General features: G+C 42.8%; 1 protein-coding gene and 1 long non-coding RNA gene across 5 annotated transcripts in view; one reads left to right on the top strand and one right to left on the bottom strand.

Moving 5' to 3' along the window:
- The window catches only part of LOC309644464, a 621,011-nt gene that overhangs the window by 586,033 nt on the left and 15,584 nt on the right, over positions 1-19,394 (top strand). The gene's annotated exons all lie outside the window — the stretch shown is intronic.
- On the bottom strand, positions 8,762-18,169 carry PFDN4 (prefoldin subunit 4). 4 transcript variants are annotated; one of them, XM_082428186.1, is made up of 4 exons: positions 17,917-18,169; positions 11,763-11,870; positions 10,794-10,934; positions 8,762-9,153 (listed from the first exon to the last, which is right to left on the bottom strand). In XM_082428186.1, exons 1-4 carry the CDS (start codon positions 17,938-17,940, stop codon positions 9,022-9,024), a joined length of 405 nt encoding a protein of 134 aa, XP_082284312.1. In that variant the 5' UTR covers positions 17,941-18,169; the 3' UTR covers positions 8,762-9,021. The 4 variants fall into 4 exon arrangements, with proteins under 4 accessions (XP_082284312.1, XP_082284311.1, XP_082284310.1 ...); XM_082428185.1 differs by lacking the exon at positions 17,917-18,169 and adding an exon at positions 17,206-17,488; XM_082428184.1 differs by lacking the exon at positions 17,917-18,169 and adding an exon at positions 16,751-16,876.

Raw genomic sequence — 19,394 nt, forward strand, 5'->3', positions numbered from 1 at the left:
TTTAAACTCTAGTGTTTTATAGCATTTCATCAATTCCTCCTCCCCACCCCATTCCAAATCAGATAAAATGATACAAAACACCATTTCTGTGAATGGCGGTCTCTTTTTTTTCTTTGGATTGTTTTCTGTTTTTTTATTACATCAAAAAGTCTTCACTATCATTTGAACTCAAATGTCATGTCATGCTGATGGCTGAATATTTTACAGTAACCATGGCAATTTAAAAAAAGAAGTAGAATCTCTTCCCATCAAAAAAGAATTCTGTCTTCAAGTGCATTTTTCTCCCTCACTCCCCCAGAGAAACCCACCAACTTCATCACTAGCACCTGACAATCCCATCTGCATTCAACAGAGCCCACTTCTCCATTAGGCCCAGTGGACATAATGCCTGGGGCCCATACGGTACCTTAGGAGCCCATGAAAACATTTTCATTTCTTTTAAAATCAAAAAAAATACTGAATGTACTAAACCAGCTTGAGTTACATTTGTCTTTATGCCAAGGCGCTCATAAAATATACTTTTCAATATGTCTTATGGAGGAAAAGGTTCAGGAAGGCAAAAGTGCTCAGCGACCGTGAAAATCACTATATGGTGCTGCATTCAGGGTAACTATGGAAGTCACTTAGAATCAATCCACACAATAGAATTCACGGTCAAAACTGTACAAATGCAACGTTACTTAGTTATATGGCCTTGAGCAACCACTCTTACCCTCCATTTTTTCATAGGATGAATCATAATAGACACTATTTATTGAGTTCTTACCCTGTCCCAGGCCTGTTGGGGAATGCCTGGCGTTTGCTATCTCAGGCAATCTTTTGGCCCAGCAGCCCCAGGCAACGGTTGTGATGCAGCAGCTAATATAATTGTCAGGACAGAACAAGATCACGCGGAACAGCAGTGGACTCGGCGCTGCACTTACCAGCAGTGTGGTCTCAGCAAGGGGTCCCTCCTCCCAGAGCTTTCCTCATCTGACAAATGGGGATGATAAAAGAATCAATGTCACAGGGTTTGCGGAGGGTGTGCTAGTTAAGGCATGTCAAGGGCTCTATCGGGCGCCTGTGGTTTAGTAAATGCTCCCTAAGTGGTTCTTATTATTATCCTTCTCTAAAAGGTGACCCTCCCCTACCCTCCACCATTGCTAAACTTCCTATCAATGGAATCATATACAACATACTCTTTTGTGTCTGGCTTCTTTCACTCAACATTATGTCTGTGAAATTCATCAGTTTTCTTGCATGTCACTGTAATTTGTTCTTTTTTATTGTTGTGTAGTATTTCATTGTATGAATAGACCATAATTTATGTCTCCATTTTCCTGTTGATGGAAATTGGGTTGTTTCCAGGTTTTGGCTATTAAGAATAAAGTCACTATGAGCTTTTCTGTATATGCCTTTCGATGGACACAAACTCTCATGTCTACTGGATCCCTACCAAGGAGCGGAATTGCTGGCCCATAATAAAGACTGAGCACTAGGGTGTGCCAGATTGCATGGTGGGTGGGGCTGAGAATATAAGAGTGAGCACAAGATCAAAGTGGTCCCTGACGTCATCTAATGAGGAAGACATACCAACAAAATGCAGCACAGATAACTATCAATGTTTTAGCCACATGTGCTGCAAAGGAGAGGCACACGGGCTGTGAAGGTAACTGGGGGGATTAGATCTGGCGAAGGTACGGGTCCCATGACCGAAGGGAGCATGACAAACCTGGGGAGCTGGAACAAGGCCAGTGTGGTTAGTGCAGAGGTGAGGGGCAATGGAGAGGCAGGCAGGGTTCACACTAAGCAGGCCAGGTGAGCTGTTTTCTTTTCTATGACTCATACTGAGAAGAGGATTTTTTTTTTTTTTTTTGAGGGGAGGGGAATCAGATTTGTAGTCTGAAAAAATCTATCTGGCTACTGGGTAAAAAAAAATGAATAGAAGGGAGTGTGTCAAGAAGAACAGAGGGGGCTTCCCTGGTGGTGCAGTGGTTGAGAATCTGCCTGCCAATGCAGGGGACACAGGTTCGAGCCCTGGTCTGGGAAGATCCCACGTGCCGCGGAGCAGCTGGGCCCGTGAGCCACAATTACTGAGCCTGCGTGTCTGGAGCCTGTGCTCCGCAACAAGAGAGGCCGCGATAGTGAGAGGCCCGCGCACCGTGATGAAGAGCGGCCCCCGCTCACCGCAACTAAAGAAAGCCCTCGCACAGAAACGAAGACCCAACACAGCCATAAATAAATAAATAAACAAATACTTTAAAAAAAAAAAAAAAAGAAGAAGAGAGTCAGGGAGACTCATTAGAAGGAATGAGCAATAGTCCACATGAGCGATCACGGCCACTGGACCAAGGTGGTAGAGACCACCATGGAGATGTGGACCAAATCAAGAGTCAGCTTGGACACAAGTTTCATCATATTTAGGGGCTAGTTTAGTTTAATTATAGTCCTTTTGCCACTGCCAGCTACAGCAATTGGGACTTCATAAGTTTGAGCTGAATGGTTTAAGATAATAATTAGTAGATTATTCATTAAATCCAAGTTTTCCACTGCCAATTGTTTTCCACTGCAATCACATCCTGAGGAGGATTTAATTCCATTTCCTAGTACATCTGCTCATCTACATCTGTGCCCTCATGGGTTTTGTTGACATCTACCAGACAAACTCTACCAATAATTCCAATGTTACTGCAAACTGTGATACGATTGTGAATGTTAGACATATTATTACAAAATAAATGAGAAATTATGACTAGCATTCACTCTCCCTTTCCAACAGAAATGACCCTTCCCCATGTACCCAATATTACCGTGCACAGTGGTGCACAAGGCCAAGTTCAAGATTCCAGATGTTCTACGGGCATAACCAGAGACCTTCCTTCACCTTACAGGACTGCACTGAAATGGGTCTTCTACGACGGCTCATACACCAAGGCCATCACTACTCTGCTCTCTAATTCCTACCCATTTCTAGGGGAAATTCTGAATTTGAACTTACCTATGGGCTGTCCTTGGATCTAGAGGGACTGCTGGAAGATTCTACACTTGCATATCAGGATTGCAATCAAGTGTTTAGGTGCACAGATTGAAGCCCCACTGCCTGGACTTGAGTCTTGGCTCCCCCACTAAAGACTGTGGGGCCTTGAGCAGGGCACTTAATTTCTCTGGGCCTCCTTTTTGTCGTCTGTAAAATGGAGACGGTGAGAATAAAAGCCTGTTCCTTACAGGGTTGTGAGGACTAAGTGAACACACATAAAGTGCTCAGACCATGCCTATGATGTTGGCTGGTTACCATCAGCCTCTCTCTGATTTCCTTCCACTGGATTGAGGTTAATATTAAGTTGCTACAAGAATTGGCCATGTGAATTCTGCTCCTGCATTTCTTCTGAAGCAGGTGCTGAAGTTAACATCTACTCCACTGCTCAAAGTCAATGACCAATAGGGGAAATTTTTTTTTCAGGGTTTAATCCTTTGAAAAACGTTTTTTTTTCCTTTCTCCTGAGATACTGGTATGTATCACTCTTTCTAACGTGGTATTTACTCATCATTTTTCTTTCTTTGCCTTAGCTGCCAGAAGCTCAGAGCATGTTAATCCAACGTGCGGATTCTGGGTCAATTTATTTACTTTTCTCTTTCTTACTCATTTCCATTCTTTCTTTTCCCTCTTCTTTTAATGTTATACTTATATTTTATATATACATACACATATACATTTACATGAACATTTGAGAAGCTATCTGAAAGTCTTTTTCATCAGTAAAAGGACACAAAATCACCAAAGAAAAAGAAGTCTCAGCAGTACAGTCTATGCATTCATTAACAGCCCATTTGCTACCTAAGCTGTGAGACTTGGGGCAAATTGCTTACCCTCTATAAACCTTTTACCACACCTGTACCATAAGGGGTAATAAGAGAATCTATTCCAAAGAGTTATCATGAGAAAGGAATTAATACATAAAAAGCATTCAGAACAGTGCCAGCATATAAGCCCTCAATGCTCGTTCTTAGTTATCATTAGAATTAATCTCAGGCATCAGAACGCAGGCTCTACAAGAGAACTAGTTACTGAGAAACACCTACAAACAAACAAGCCCTAATTACTGTCCTCCAAAATTTTTATACCAAATCTTTAAACCAAATTTCAAGTTCTGCCCAGTACGCGTGTATGTGCATGTGCATTTGTGTGTCTGTGTGTATCTAATTTTAATAAAGAATTGTGGTTTTAGTTGTTACTGGTTTTCTACCTTTAAAAATGGAGAGTTACAATACTAAGTTCTATGTCAAGTGACACAAAAAAATGTTGAAAGTGATGCAGTTAAATATCAGTAACAACCTCACAACACACACTTCCGTAACTAACACAGTTTTATAAACACTTGTTATTGTGAGTGATTTCATGTTAGCATGAAGGATTCACACTGAATATAACATATTGAAAGTAAACAGCTATGTACCCACGACCCAGCCTCCTGTCTTTGCCTCCCCAGTCATATCCTCTTCGCCCTCCAGAATTAATCACTATTCTGAATCTTTTTTCTATCATTTATTCCTCAAGGAAGAGCTTTTATAAAATGTAAACTGAATTGTGCGTTTTTCCGGTTTACTGTTCATATAAGCACCGTGTCATCCTTTTCCTTCACACGGACCCTTCCCCTGCTGTGCTTCTTTATCTCTTGTCCCTTGATTTTTCCATCATTTTCTCTCCTGGATTCCTTGCCATCTACTCCTACATGGACTCATATATTCCCTGATCTTAAAAGCGAAAACAAACCCAAAAAACGTCCTTCCATCGACACAGTAATGGCATTAAATGATAGTCCATCTCCTTCCTTCCACTGTGAACTTTCTTGTAAAGATCCTTTTCACTTCTGCCTCCAAATCTCAATCACCACTGCTTAATCTTTTATAATCTGCTTACCACCAGCAAGCAGGACATTTCTAACTACCCTCACCCCTAAGCAGGATGGGTCAGTCTTCTTTGATGCTCCGGTATCTTGTTACTCTTTTCCCTACTAAAACTGTGCATTGAGAATTCTCAGTTGGTGTTTGGTTTCTCCCTCCCAACCCCACACAGACTGAATTACTGGAGCCGGGATAGTTCGTTAGCTGAATCACAATCACCTGGAGGGCTTGTTAAAACACTGGGTTCCACCCCCAGTTTCTATAAATAGTTGTTGAAGGCAACTATTCTATTCGTCATCTCCCTCAGCATCATGCCCAATGGAGAAAATGATTTTTCAGGGTTTAGTCCTGCGAAAACCTTTGCACCTGTAAGATGTGTAAGATTCTACAACCCCCTCACTACTGCAGCCTCTGTCTCCTTTGCTGGTTCTTTTTCTCCCACCTGCATTCTTTCCTAAGTCCTCTTCTCTTCCATGACAAGCTACCTGGGCTGTCCAAGGTATGGCCCACGGACCAGCAATATCAGAATAATCTGGAAGCTTATTAGAAATGCAGAGTCCCAGGACCCAGCGCGAACCCACTGAACCAGAACCTGCGTTTTAACAAAATCCCCCAATGGTGTGTGTGTACTTGAAACGTTAAGAAGCGCTTCTCTAGGATGAAAATGGTCCTAAAATATATCTCCCCAGTCCTGCATGGAGTGGAGACGGCCCCAGGCTCACGTGGAATCTGGGAAGTAGGGGCTCAAACGCAGACTCCCGCCTGTATTCGATAGGCCTGTTCCCCTCTGAGCCCCGACGGCACGTTGCTGCCGGGGCCTGGTCAGCCGCCTTCCACAGGCCCCAGGACGGGTCGCTGCAGGCTGGGGTTCCCAAACCCACTCTGGCTCCCTAGGCCTCGACCTCGGCCCACCTGTCTTCCCAACTTTAGCGTTCTGCCGCCGTCTAGGGGCAGCTCTACCGGGAGGCAGCAGCGCCTCGGGTTTAGCCCCGGGAAAAAGAAGTTTCAACCCACCTTTCCAACAGCCAAGTTTACATCGGCACAAGGCTGGCGTCCTAGCAACTCCAAGTGTCCAAAGCCAAACTCAGGCTCTTCTCTCATTCTCCCCTTTTCTGCTGGATAGACCAGACACTTCCCACTTTCCTGCCTTTGTTAACCATTCCACAGGCTTCCAGGGGTGCCGCAGGCTTCCGGGGGGCGCACAGGCTTCCGGAAGTAGCAAAGCCGAGCGTGGGCGGGCGCCCGGCAAGTATGCAAATGAGGGGAGTGGGCGGGGCGAACTGGAGAGCCGCTCTGTCCAATGGGTGAGCGGCTGAAGATGCCAGCGGGAAATGTGGTCCCAACGTTTGGCCAAACTCCATTTATGTGAGAGCTCCTGATTTTATTGTGGCAAGACACTTAAAAAAAAAATTTTTTTTTTTTAACCAGGAGCGCCAAAGAAAACCTATTGCAGGCTGTACTTGGCCTGTGCTGAAAACCAAGTTCTCTTTGGTTTCTCCTCCTTCCTGAACCTTCATCTCTCCAATCACTGTCAAGACCTACATCTCCCACCTTCTCTCCAGGTCCTAACTTACTTTTCTTTCTTTTCCTCTGCCAACTGGATCTATGCACCAAAGAAAGTGCAGTAACATCTGGTATCCCTTCCTCCATCACTTTGTAGTAAAACCCACCAAACAACTGCCAAATTATTCTAAAATATTGTTCCAATCATATATACCACCTTTCTATTCAAAGCCCTTGAGAAATTCCCCCTGGCCTCCAGCTGTCAAAACTCTGTATCAAATGGCATCCCTCCCCAACACCCTCCAACTCCCCATCCCTCCCCTAATTAGTCGTGGTTTTGAGTGGAGCTCTTGAGGCTTGGATAAGCCTAGTGGTGGTTGTGGAGATAGAAAGAAATGGACAGATTTGAGAAGTATTTAAAAACTAAAGTCAGCAGCACGAGCTCCTATGACCCTCACTGCAGAGCAAATTATCTATTATTTACTTCCTATCAATGCCTGAATAAGATGTAGCATATTGTGCACATGAGTTTGCAAGCCAGCAGCCTGATGGTCAATTTTGTTCTACAAATATCTTTCGTTTAGCCTGCATTGCTTTAAAAAAAAAAAAAGTTGCACTTTCTAAAACTAGTAATTGTATATAAAAATCAGGATTACTGTCCAAAAAAAAAAAAAGTGGTGACAAATCCAGATCAAAACTTCTACGTGGCTGGATTTTATCAGATGCAGTATATTCAGTTCACAGCCTTCACCTTAGCCCAATTAATTTACTAATAAAAATAAGAAAAGGCTGACGGACACTTTAGGAATGAATTTAAGATGGGAATCAAATATTTCTGACATCCTTCATAAGTTTACTTCACAGGTACACTTTAAAAAAAAAAGGTATAAAGTTAGCAATAATGTATCCCCCTCCCTCCCCCCATTAGATGTTTGGTTTTTTTTGTATTAGGCTTATTCGCTAACGTGGTTACAAAATTTTCAGTCCTGGCCAGTTTGTACAATTCAGTTTCTGGCACATAAGTCAGGTGAGCCTTCATTGCTAACATTTCTAAAAGGTTCAATTTTAGCCAGCCTCTGCTGGGTCTTCCAACTAGCCCTCCAGATCCAGATCCATCCATTCACCTCCCCCTGGGCCCCGCAAAAGACCGACCTCTATGGACTACCTCTGGATTCCCAATGGGTTTGGCCAGTGGTGGACACCAGCTGGGCTTTGGAGGGAGAATGAGGTCAGGGTGTCCAGTCCCCTGGCTCTGTCACTGCAGGGATGTCCCTGGCTGGCTGTACCCCTCTTCAAAGGAAGGCAGCCCTTCCCTGGGTTCCAGAGTGAAGGGGGTGGGGGCTCCCTCCCCACCAGCCTCTGTGGATACAAAACACTCCTAGCGCTTACCCTCCACCTTTGGAATCCTGGCTCCAATTTTCTCCAACTTTTCTAATTTGAGGGTGTTACCTATTTCCTGCTACAATACATTTCCCCAGTCTCACACTTCTAACCAAATGCACAGAAGAAAAAATATCCTTCTAAGAGTCATTTTCTAGAATTTGAATATCATTCTTTGGGAAAATTTGCAGCGATTTAAAAGTTTGCCTTTAAGTCGTGAAGAATTTTAGAATTATATATTCTACCTTTAAGCCTGAATTGTTTCTAAACGTTTAACCAAAAGAATACATATGCAATGCTTAGTCTTGAAAGTGAAAAAAAATGACATTTCCTCTAAAACTATGGACATTTAATCCTGGAAGTATCCTCACTTGGGTATTACGATTCCTCCATTGGTATTTTGGCATATCAGTGCCACCTGCTGGAAAGTTAATACAATTAGGTCTTCTAAATCCCAAAATGGTTATCATTTGTGGGGGCAGTAGGGAGTAAATGTACTCTTTAAGGAAAAAAGCCTTATTTTTAAACACACAGCTGCTTAACTTCCACATCATTATCAATACAAACCCCAGTTAATTACAAAGCACTAAAATAAAATGTAAAACTTATAATTAAAAAAAAACCCAAACATCTCTTTCTATTGGTGTATCTCTGTTGTCTGCTCTGTGTATGAAGTTCAACATGCCTCACTTGCCTCAGCATCATCTGGACTCTCAAACCAAGATCTATATGTGAAATACATATGCTTAGATGTAATATATATGACACATATTTAAAGAAAATATATACATATGTTTTAGTATATGACAAAGTTTTAGTTGTGAAGTGAGTAAAAGTAGACAGATGTAGGACCGGATCTTTCTGTAGTGCTTTTACCATCTCTAAGTGGCAACTGAAATAGACATAGTAGATAAACAACATGACACATGTTAACTGTTAAATTTTCTTATAATAAAAATTGCACATATATTCTAAATGATAATATAGAAACGTAAACGATTGCTTAACTGATTTTAATAACATGACATAAAGCCCCTACACTTGATATAATTGTTATGCAAAATACATAGATGAATACTGTCTTCTTTTAAAAATATAAAATAAATAAGCAAGACATGTGAAAATAGGCAAGTTTCCATTAAATAAATGAAAAATTTAAAAAAAGTTTTGCTTTCCATATCATTTGAAGAAGGGAAATTATCATTTTAAACAATATTCAAGTTTATTAAACAAATTTTAAAAAGTATTATAAAATGTTTAACTTTCATCAGCTTCAAGGTTTATGTTACTCCCAAATTTTGCATATAACTGAACTTTCAAATCTGCTAACACCCGCTGAATTGATTCCACTCTGGATTCTAAGGCATCAATTTCTTCTTGCAAATTTTTCTGGAAAAAAAAAATTAGTTTAAGTTAATTCTATTCAATTGGATGATTTCTGAGCATCTGTGGATGAAATAATATTTGGGAAGAATTTTAGGTCAAAAACTTTCTAAACTTGGACAGGCAGCTAAATAACACTGATAATTAAATCTAAACCAAAAGTCTGAATGTGGGGCATTTTTCATTCATGATCTATATTTGCTTATTATAGAATAAATCAAGCTTTTCTCAGTTTTGGTTGACTTAAAAAACAGAATAAAATAAAAGAAAATTAATTCCTAAATCATCATATCTTAATAAAGAAAGAATGACATTCAAACATTTAGGGTAAACAGTTCACCACGGGCCTGGCTTCTGACACAGCCTTTTCCAACTTCCCACAAAAATAACTATGGAACTAGAGGAAATGATAAAAATTCACACACTCACCAATAATTAAAAGTAACAACTTATCGTCAAAACCTGGCAGAAATTTCCCTAACTACAAGGCCCCTGGAGTTAGACTTTGAAAGAGCAGTAATGAGAGCCTCATTTATGAAAGAGCAGCTTTGCCACACAAAATGCATGGAATGTCAGAAATTCCTTCCTGGCCAGGATCAAAAGGATTTTTCCTAAACATGACAAAGAAAAAAATGGAATCACACAAATAATATATGTACCCATTAATACCAGGAACAAAAGAAGAATGCCTAGTATTGACAACGTTATTATTTTAGAAATCCGGCCAGTGGTTCTCAGAGGGTGGCCCCCAGATCACCTGGAAGCTTGTGAGAAATAGGAATTCCAGGGCTCCACTCCAGGCCTCCTGAATCAGAAATTATTGGGGTTGCGCTCAATGATCTGAATTTATAACAAGCCCGAATGTTGTCAATGAATCCATACTCTCACCCAGGAATTACACTTCTCTGATTATTTCCTTAAAAGAACTTCCTACATGTGAACAAAGATTTAGGTTTAAGAATGCTCACCACAATACTCCTATCGGAAAACAGCGAAAACAAATTAATGTAACAACAGGAGGACAGTGGGCTGAACCAATGTCCACCAACATGACATTAAACAGTCATCAAAATTGATGTTTTTAAAGCACGTGTAGCTGGCCTAGAACAGGCTCCCAGTGAAGATCTGCTGGATAAATGAACATTAAATGGAACAAGATAATACCCAACTAGGACATTAAGTGACGAAAACGTGAAGCAAAGATACACAGAGAAAGAGGAGGAGAGAACATAAAAGAAACACATGAACATGTTTACTATGGATGATTATCTCTGGGTAGTGGGATTACGGGTGACTCTTCTACTTTATAATATTCTGCACTTTCTAAATACTATTAACTTAGAACACAGGTTCTGGAGTCAAAGATCATTCCCTTTGTCACTTCGAGGAAGTCCCATAACCTCTCTAAGCCTCTATTCTTCTTCAACTCTCAACTGGGATTCCCAGTATTATCCCAGAGTCATCGTGAGGATTAAACAAAATCATGCTTACAAAACATTCAGAGCAGGCCTGGGACATTGTAAGAATGCATGAGATATTAGCTATCATCCCTTATTCCCTACACCTATAATTACACATTCTTTATAATGACATAAATCCTAATTTAAGACTTCGACTTCATCACCCAGGGAGAGACTCCAACATACCTTTGCTTCTTCTAACATTTCTTGTGTTTCTTCTTGAGAATGGCTAATGAAAACATCGCCAATCTGATAAGGTACCATTAAGCAGTCGTCGTCTGCAAGCATGATGTCCTCACAAGCATCTTCTAAATTCTGGAGTTGTTTCTGTAAATACAAAAGTGAACGGCAATGAAGAATGTATTCAAAATTCCCTAATAGAGGCTAAAAGCCAATTTTAATTTGGGGACCTCAACTCTTTGAGGGACTCTCTCACACAGGTATCATCACATTGAAATAAGTTTCTTACATTTTTAGATAGCATTTCATAAGGAAGCACGTAGCTCACTAACACACTGTCCTCTAGATAGTTCCAGATTGCTGTAAGCCCCCTGTGGTGGACAGTGGAGGTATCCATGGCCACTCAAAATGTCTCCTACTTTGTTTCCCACCTTGTGACTTCCACCTTCCTATAGCAGAATAAAAACACGAACACAAACACAACCTGCATTTCTCAGCTTTGCATGATGATAGGATGAAAGCAAATAATAACATAAATTCCACTAATCAAAGACACCTGAACTGGACTTCAACCCAGGAGAGCTGCATGAGAAGAGGCTGGGCACAAGCCTCTGACACACAGGCTTGGGCACGGCGGCAGCCCAGTGTTCCGAGGACTGAGGGGCAGCGTCCCTATGGTGGAGGGGGCAGCTGGCTCTGGGATCAGTGGCGACAACAGCAGCTCCATCACCAGCCAAGTCTCTGGTTCTGGGACCTGCTCCTGGACCCTCAGCCGAGGGCCACACCCCTCAACAATCTGTACGCTATCTCACCTCCCTTAACCAACGTCTTCCTTCTTAAACTAACTAGAGTGTATTTTGTCATCTACAACAAAGAGCCCAGACAGATATAATCACATATTACTGAATTTAGTTTTAAAAAGCTATAGCATTAAGAACTTTTATTTTTCTTAAATAAGATCCATATTTTCAATACCTTTTTTACTTCTATTTCTTCCTTCAGCTCTGTGATTCTACTTGTATTCCGTGCAAATTTGTTTATCTTTTGTTGATCTTCAAAAGTAACGTTGACATCTTCTGCAGCCTGAAAAAACATATACATTTTTTTGTAGAATTAATTTTAATGGAGAAGTTATAGGTTAGCTTTTAATATAACTCTGAAATAGCCCAATAAACTACTTGCCCTCAGAGTCCAGAATCACGAGAGGTACAGAATATCACAAACACAGGCCTAAGTTTCTGCTCCACAAGCTTAAGATTTGTTCATAAATCTATAACCTCTTCTGATATGCTATGGAGTAATGCCTAACGTGCAAAAACATTTCAAATATAAATAACAATTAAGAATAAGTCCTGAATCGACACAGAGCAAAACTGCACTACCTTTAAAACTATTTTCCACCAGCCTCCACAGACTGCTGAGGGTTGTACCAGAAAATCAGAAACAGGTAAGAAATCTTGAGAGGAACTACTCTCCAGGGACTGCAGGCTTTGTAATAAGGAAGTGACAAGAACAGGAGTGTACCCATTTCTGGAGATAAATATAACTCAATTCAAACTTTTGAGCTGTATGGCACAAAATAAAAACCCATGGGAAAAAAAAAAAAGAATAAGTCCTGAATCAAGTCAGTCAACTTTTGGCCTAGAGCAGAATTTTTTAAGATAGCCCAGGGAACAAAAGTGATGTGATAATTTTGGTAAATGCCTCAGACTAGTTTATTCTCTCAGAGTTAAAACTTGCTTAAGTTTATTGAGGCTATCAGAAGTCTGTTTCTATAATTTTTAATGTAACTGATATACTGGCTTGAGGGTCACTATGCATTTCAGTGACTATATTCCACACACACACATTAAAAATTATGTTTAATGCAGAACTTGTTTATGTGTCTTAATTATGAATAAGGTGTAATTCACTGTAAAATGATAAAAATTGAATATTTTTAAACTATGTGATTAAATTTGTAAATAAAATTAGACTACTTAGACGACAAAGTATCTATGAAACCATATAAATAACAGCTAACATTTACTGAGCATTTATTATGTGCCAAGAACTTTCTAAGTACTTTATTATCTCTGCTAATCCTCCAATCAGTCTTATTAAGTAGGAACATTAGTACCACTGTTCTACCGATGGAGAAAGCATGGCACAGAGAGGTTAAATAATTTGCCCAAAGCCACATAGCAGGTAAGTGGTAAAGCTCGGTTTCAACCCAGGTAATCTGGCTCCAGAGTCCAGACAGGTCCATGAGCTCTTGCAAATTAAAGGCAGAAGTGTGTGTGTGCGCACGCGTGCGCGCGTGTGTTTATACACACAATCATGCATATCTAGAAGAGGAACAGGAAGTCCTTGGTTTTAATCAGATTCTCAAAGGGGGACCTTTTTTTTTTTTTGGTTCCTTCCCCTTTTCATTTTTTTTTTTAATTTTATATTGGAATATAGTTGATTAACACGGGACCGTATATTTTTAAAACATTTTTTTAAAATAACAGACTTCCTTAGAGCTTCCCCTCATTTATAAAAGAGGAACAAGGGCACTTGATGATAATTTAAAGCAGGAAAGAGATAGACAGATATAGCTTCAACAAGGACTATTTAGGGCTCTTTTGCCAATAACAGTAATGGTTCACAATAACCACACCCCATCCTTTCACCCGGTCTCTCATGACAATTGACTTTTATTTCCTTTATTTGAGGCAACCTGTTGTCTCAAGCAGTATGGAGCTTGGTGATCAGAATATAAATGCAGACACCGAGAATTCAGCCTTCCTCTGACCCAGGCTCTCATCACCCAATAAACACGCATCAGCCCCATCATCAGACACCCAGCAGATGTCATGAAAAAAAATCCTTTACAGTGGGATATACGTATAGCTTTGAATGTTCACCCTGGTGCATAATTTTTACATATATGGAAGTTGGGAAACACTGAGCTATGCTACAGAAGCCAAAGCAAAGTCCATATGCAGATATGTTGGCATTCAAGTCATTTGCCTGCACAAGAAGTCTCAACTCTCTAAGCCAACAGGGAACAGAGAATTCTAGAGTTCCTGCTCCTGCAGAATTTAAATATTGAGTCCTTGAAAGCCTGAATATGTATTTATAGATGCACTTGTCATGGTGAGGCTTTATCGGGGTAATCCCCATGAAAGCACCCAGCACAGGGCTGTCTGAAACACAACTGAGCCTTAATCCATTGTTTCTGAATTTGAATCTAAATCATCTTCCATCAGACTCACCGACACAGGGTTTCTGAAAAGTTGTGGAGAGTCTGGCCACCTGCCTTCTATCTTTCCAAAGCAGGCGTTTCCTGCTGTAGCCTCACCAGACGGCAGCCCCCAGCACACGCTGCACCCTGGAGTTCATTTCCTTAATGGTGGTTCTCTCCCTGGGGTTAAGGGCTCAAGTCGGGGTGTGAGGCAAACACAAGCGCTGGTTAAACCGCGTGCCACCCAGGGGAGGGCTGTTTACTGTGGAAAGTGAGAAGTCAGCACCCTCCCTGATTACAGCGGTGGCTTCCGTTTTAATCTCACTGATCTAGAACACTCCTATGTTGCTGGAAGCTCCATTTGGCAGGGAGGGAGTAATTCTAAACTGGGAGTGCACCGACTGTCAGAGGTCCATTTACCCCTGAAACTATGCAAAACGCTGTGTATTATATGTGCATTCTTCTGGAAAGGTCTCCATGGCTTTCATGAGATTCTTAAAGGGACCCACACCCCCGAAGGTTAGGAGAGAAGCCAGATGTAGTTAGTACCACTCACAAAGCCAAAGTAACTCAAGGAGTAAGGAGTTACTTAGTAGTACCAGAGTGGTGGAAACAGTAAGAGTGGATTCAAATCCAAGCAAGCAGGAACCTTAGGCAAATTGCTCAGTTCTCTGGAGCCACCTCAGGTTTGTCAGCTGTAAAATGGGGAAGCTATTCCCACCTTGCAGAGGGGATAAAATGAGCACCTAGCATAGCGCCTGGAGATGGAGTCGCCTTTCAATAAACGACAGCTAAGTGCTTTATTTCCTGAATAACGTTTACCGAAAATCATTACGAAGAAGAACAGACCCAGACCCAGAGGAAAATTCTGCTAGGCTTAAGAGAAATATGACCGCCCAAGATTCAAGGTGAAAGTTAAAATTCCCTGCACTGTGATTGCACCCTTATCTGGAGCATCAGCCCCTCACGGGACCCCGGGAGGAAAGCGACCCACCCTCAGTCATGCCCACGCTGACTCTGAGTTTCACCAGCACCATCTGGACCCACAGCAGGGTCCCTCAGGTTCTAAAAACCTAGGAGGAGGTTCCGGCCAATTGTAGTCTGCTTCTATTTTTGTTTTTTAAAGGTTATCTACCCAGTTTCTACAATATAAAACTTTGCTTTGTATTTTTATTCACCTTCCCTGTGAACAGTCATTCATTTAATAATTACTTAGTGTTTCGTATGTACGAGGCACTGTGGAAGGAGGGTATTCGTGAGTCCTCGCCTCAAGAGTACTGGCACGCTTATATTCTAGTGGAAGAGGTGTGCAAAAAGCAAGCGTTTCTGCTAGATGGTGATACATGTGACGGTGAAAGCAAAATAGTGTAGGGGGTGGAAGTGTTGAGGGGCTGGGGAGTGAAGGGAAGGTCAAAGGTGGCTTCTCTGAGCAAGAGACAGTTGTACTCAGGACGATAAACAGAAATCGGACTGTAGTACCTTTCATGGCCAAGAACCAGGTCTGAGAAAGCAGAACTCTGGAGATGACAGGACTGAATCATCTCATCTTAACTTCTCACCAGAAAAAGTCATGACCCACTGGGAGGTAATGGGTTACAAAGCACTCCAGACTGCAAACAATTTTTCTTAAACTCCGAGGGCTATCCTGTGATATTTCACTCTCACACATCGGCATGCCTGTTTTCTCTTACAGTCGGCAGAGAAAAGAGGCACATGTCGCTAACCTATCAGAAACTGTCCACAGCACTGGAAACCCCTACAGGAAGATGTCGCATCTATGATAGTCTTATTAAGATAAAGAAGAAAATCTTATGTTTTGGCCGCCACCTACCCCTCTATAAGTTATTTTACCACCATGGTTCAACCTGCCCCCCACCCCGATTCTCTGTCATCTTGGCCATCCTTTTATTAAATGCATGCTGGGCCTTTGCAGGAGGTACTCCAACTTTCTTTTCTGCTCCTCATGGAATCCTACAGATCACACCTTCTCAGGAAAGCCTCCCCTGACCTCAAAGCAGACCTTATTCCGGCCCTCATTTCACAAGCCCCTTTCTTTCATAGTTCTTATCGGAGCTGCAAATTTTACAGTTTTCTGTGTGACTACTGATTAACGCCTGCCTCTCCCCAAGAGCGGAAGTTCTACAGTGCTATAAAGACAAGGGGATAAAAACTTCGTTATTGTTCACCATTCTTATGTCCATCACCTAAAACTGAAACTGCACCGTAGACCATGCTCAAAAAGTTTGTTAAATGAATGAAAGGAAAAAATGTTGGTGATCAAGAATTTTGCGATCAAGCCCAGGGTTCAAACCATTCTTCCACCATTTCCTCAACGTCTACTTCATCTCTCTGTACTTTAGTTTCTACATCTGTCGAATGAGTGTGAACCAAAACTAGTATCTTCCATGGAGTGAAAGGCCATACCTGACAGAGGGCCCAATATAAAAACAAAACAGAGGCCAAGTGACTCTCACATAGTTCCTGTCTCAATCATCATGGCCCTAAACCCTACTCTGGTACCTGATTAAGAATTTGTGGATGACAGACCAGTAGGATGAGCAACTCACCCCGGTTTGCCTGGGGCTTTTCCCAGTTTTAGCACTCCCTCCATCTCAGGCAAACCTGGAGGGATTGGTCACCCTACAGCAAGAGCAGGTGGCTTAGACTCTGAGGTGCCCTTGAGCAGGAAAGCAATGGAAGCACATTCCCATGTGGTCTTAGAAGTGGAATGAAAGGAAACACACACGAGACCTACAGAGCAAATCCCTTCAGCCAGGGGACTCTCATCAGACAGCATGGAAGTTAAAAACACAGGCTCTGGAGGCAGAACATCCATGTTTATTTATCTATATCCTAATTTGGCCTCTGTGCTTCAGTTTCCTCATCTGTAAAATAAGGTGAAACACAGCATCACCCTTAAAGGAGTGTAAGATTAAAATAAACAATGTATACAATGTGCTTAAAACGGTGCCCAGCACACAGTAAAGCCTCAATAAATATCAGATGTTATTATTTCCTTGCCCCTCTCCATTTTATTTTCTTTCTATCTAGATTTCTTTAAGCATCTGGGTAGACTTAACGAATTATAAGCCCTGAAGAGGCGTTCTGCTTGTTCAGTAGGATAAAAGGTGGGCTTTGGGAAAAACAAAATAAAACCTGAGTTTGCACTCCACCTCTGCTTATTAGCTGAGTCACTTTGAAGCCGCTCACCGCTCTAAGTTTCTCCGTCTGCAAAGTGGGGGGAAAACGTGCCCTTGCTAAATTGCTGGAAGGATCCGACATAATAATAAACGGACGGCTTCTGGGCCCCGGCCCCTCGTCTATCCTCGATAACAGATGGTTTTAGCCTGGAGGGCGCAGGGGCACCGAGTGTAGAGTTGAGTGGCTCAGGGGCCAGATAATCCGGGGATGCGGGTTCCTGCTCTGCTCCTTACAGCTGAGTGACCTTGGGCAGGTGACTCCACCTCTCTGGGCCTCAGCTTCCTTGCCTGCAAAGAAGGGTACCAGAGCGCCCACCCTTGTGAACTTGTAAGGGTTAAACGTGACGACCCAGGTAAAGCACCTGCTTTATGGCCAACCGCAGTCAACTGGACCCTTAGGCTTCCCACACCCCAAGGACATGGTCTGGGCAGCGGGATCCTCAGACTCTCCAGGATCATCCTCAGCACCGCCAGAGGCGACCCAGAGTCCTCTAAGGGTCCCAGCCGGGGTGCCCTCACGGCCAGCCGGGGACCCAGAAAGACCCCAAGACGCCGGGCGCGGGCAGGCCTCGCCCCGGGGCCGCCCTCAGGGTCGGGAATCTCGGCCTCGAGCCCCGCGCCGGGCTTCAGAGCTGCACGCCCCCGGCAACCCGCGGCCGGCCCCCCGCGGCCGACCCCCGCCCGCCGGCCGAGCATCCCGCACCCCGGGCGCCCCACTCACCGCCTTCTTCATGGTGGCCGCCATCTTGGGACTGGACTACGGCCCGAGGCGGGGGAGGGCCGCTAAGGTGTGCCTCGGCCCCGCGCCCTCCCTCGCTTCCCGACGACGCAGGACTCCCTCCAAACACAAAGTGGTCTCTACTTTCCCTCCGATTGGATCTTCAATCAGTGATTCCTAAGGTCTGGGACTCGGGGAGGACATGTAACCTGGAAGGACTTGGTACGTGCCTATTAAAGGGACAGGCGACTCCCTGTGGGCCGACAGAAACTGGGGTGGGTGTGGCGAGCGACCGCAGCTCCAGCAGCGGGCAGCAGGGTGCGCTCAGCGCGGAGGGGCCGCGAGCGGGCGGAAGGGCCGTTGCTTTCCACCCATCCCACGAACCGTGTAAGAAATCCACCTCCCTAAAAAAAGAGCTAAGAACGAATGACCTTGGCAACAGCATGAGAGATGTATGTGCCCTGATAATTCGGATGATAAAAAGGAGGAAGTACTCCTAGTAGTTAATTTTTTTCAACAATATTATTCAGCAATTACTGTATACTCTGACGCATGTGCCTCCCAATTCTTAAATTTTTTTGGTCTCAGGATCCCTTTACACTCTTAAAAATTTTTGAGGACCCTGAAGAATTTCTGTCGTATATTCTTCAACATTTATCATATTAGAAGTAGAATTTTTGAATGTATTTATTAACTTATAATTTTAAAATCCATTTCATGTTATTGTAAGCAACATTTTAAAATTAAAGATAACCATATTTTCCAAGACCAAAAAAAATATTGAGAAGAATGGCAGTTTTACATTCTTGCAAATCTCTGTAATGTCTGGCTTAATGGAAGTTTGGATTCTCATACCTGCTTCTGCGTTCAATCTCTTGCAATACGTTGTTTAATTGCTATATATGAAGAAAATCTGATCTCACATAGATATGTCGTTGGAAAAGGGAGGCCCTCGGGGATCCCCTGAATAGATCTCAGGGACCCCAGGGGTTTGAGAATTGCTCTGGACAAGTCTCCTTTCTCGAAGTCCCAATTTCCTCTTCGGGAAGTGAGGATAAGGGGGCCTTATAGCAAGCACACCCTGCCTTCTCTGCCACAGCCCTTAGCCCCACGTGGCATGGCCTGCTCCGTCAGGGTCCCAGCTCCAGAATCCAAGCCCTTAGCATTAGGTCTTCCCTGTGCTCAGCTCATATGTGCTCAATATATATTTGTGGAACGACTATGTTTTTTTTCAGGGTTGGATCTTTTCACAGGATCTGGCCTAGAGTGGAATCTCCATCAATGACACTCATTCATCTAAAAGATCACTAACTAGCCAAATTTAAAGGCGCTGCAGAAACAGACAGTGGAGGGGGAGATAGAACACAAAAGGGCAAAATCATTACAAATGGTGCCAAGCACCTGACGGGGGAAACAAATGAGGTGCCGAGACAGAGAAGAACAGAAGCGGGTGGTCCCGAGGGGGTCTTTGGAGGTGGCCA

The sequence above is a fragment of the Balaenoptera physalus genome (assembly GCF_965194825.1).
Source record: "Balaenoptera physalus genome assembly, chromosome: 16".
In the NCBI taxonomy this organism is placed as follows: domain Eukaryota; kingdom Metazoa; phylum Chordata; class Mammalia; order Artiodactyla; family Balaenopteridae; genus Balaenoptera; species Balaenoptera physalus.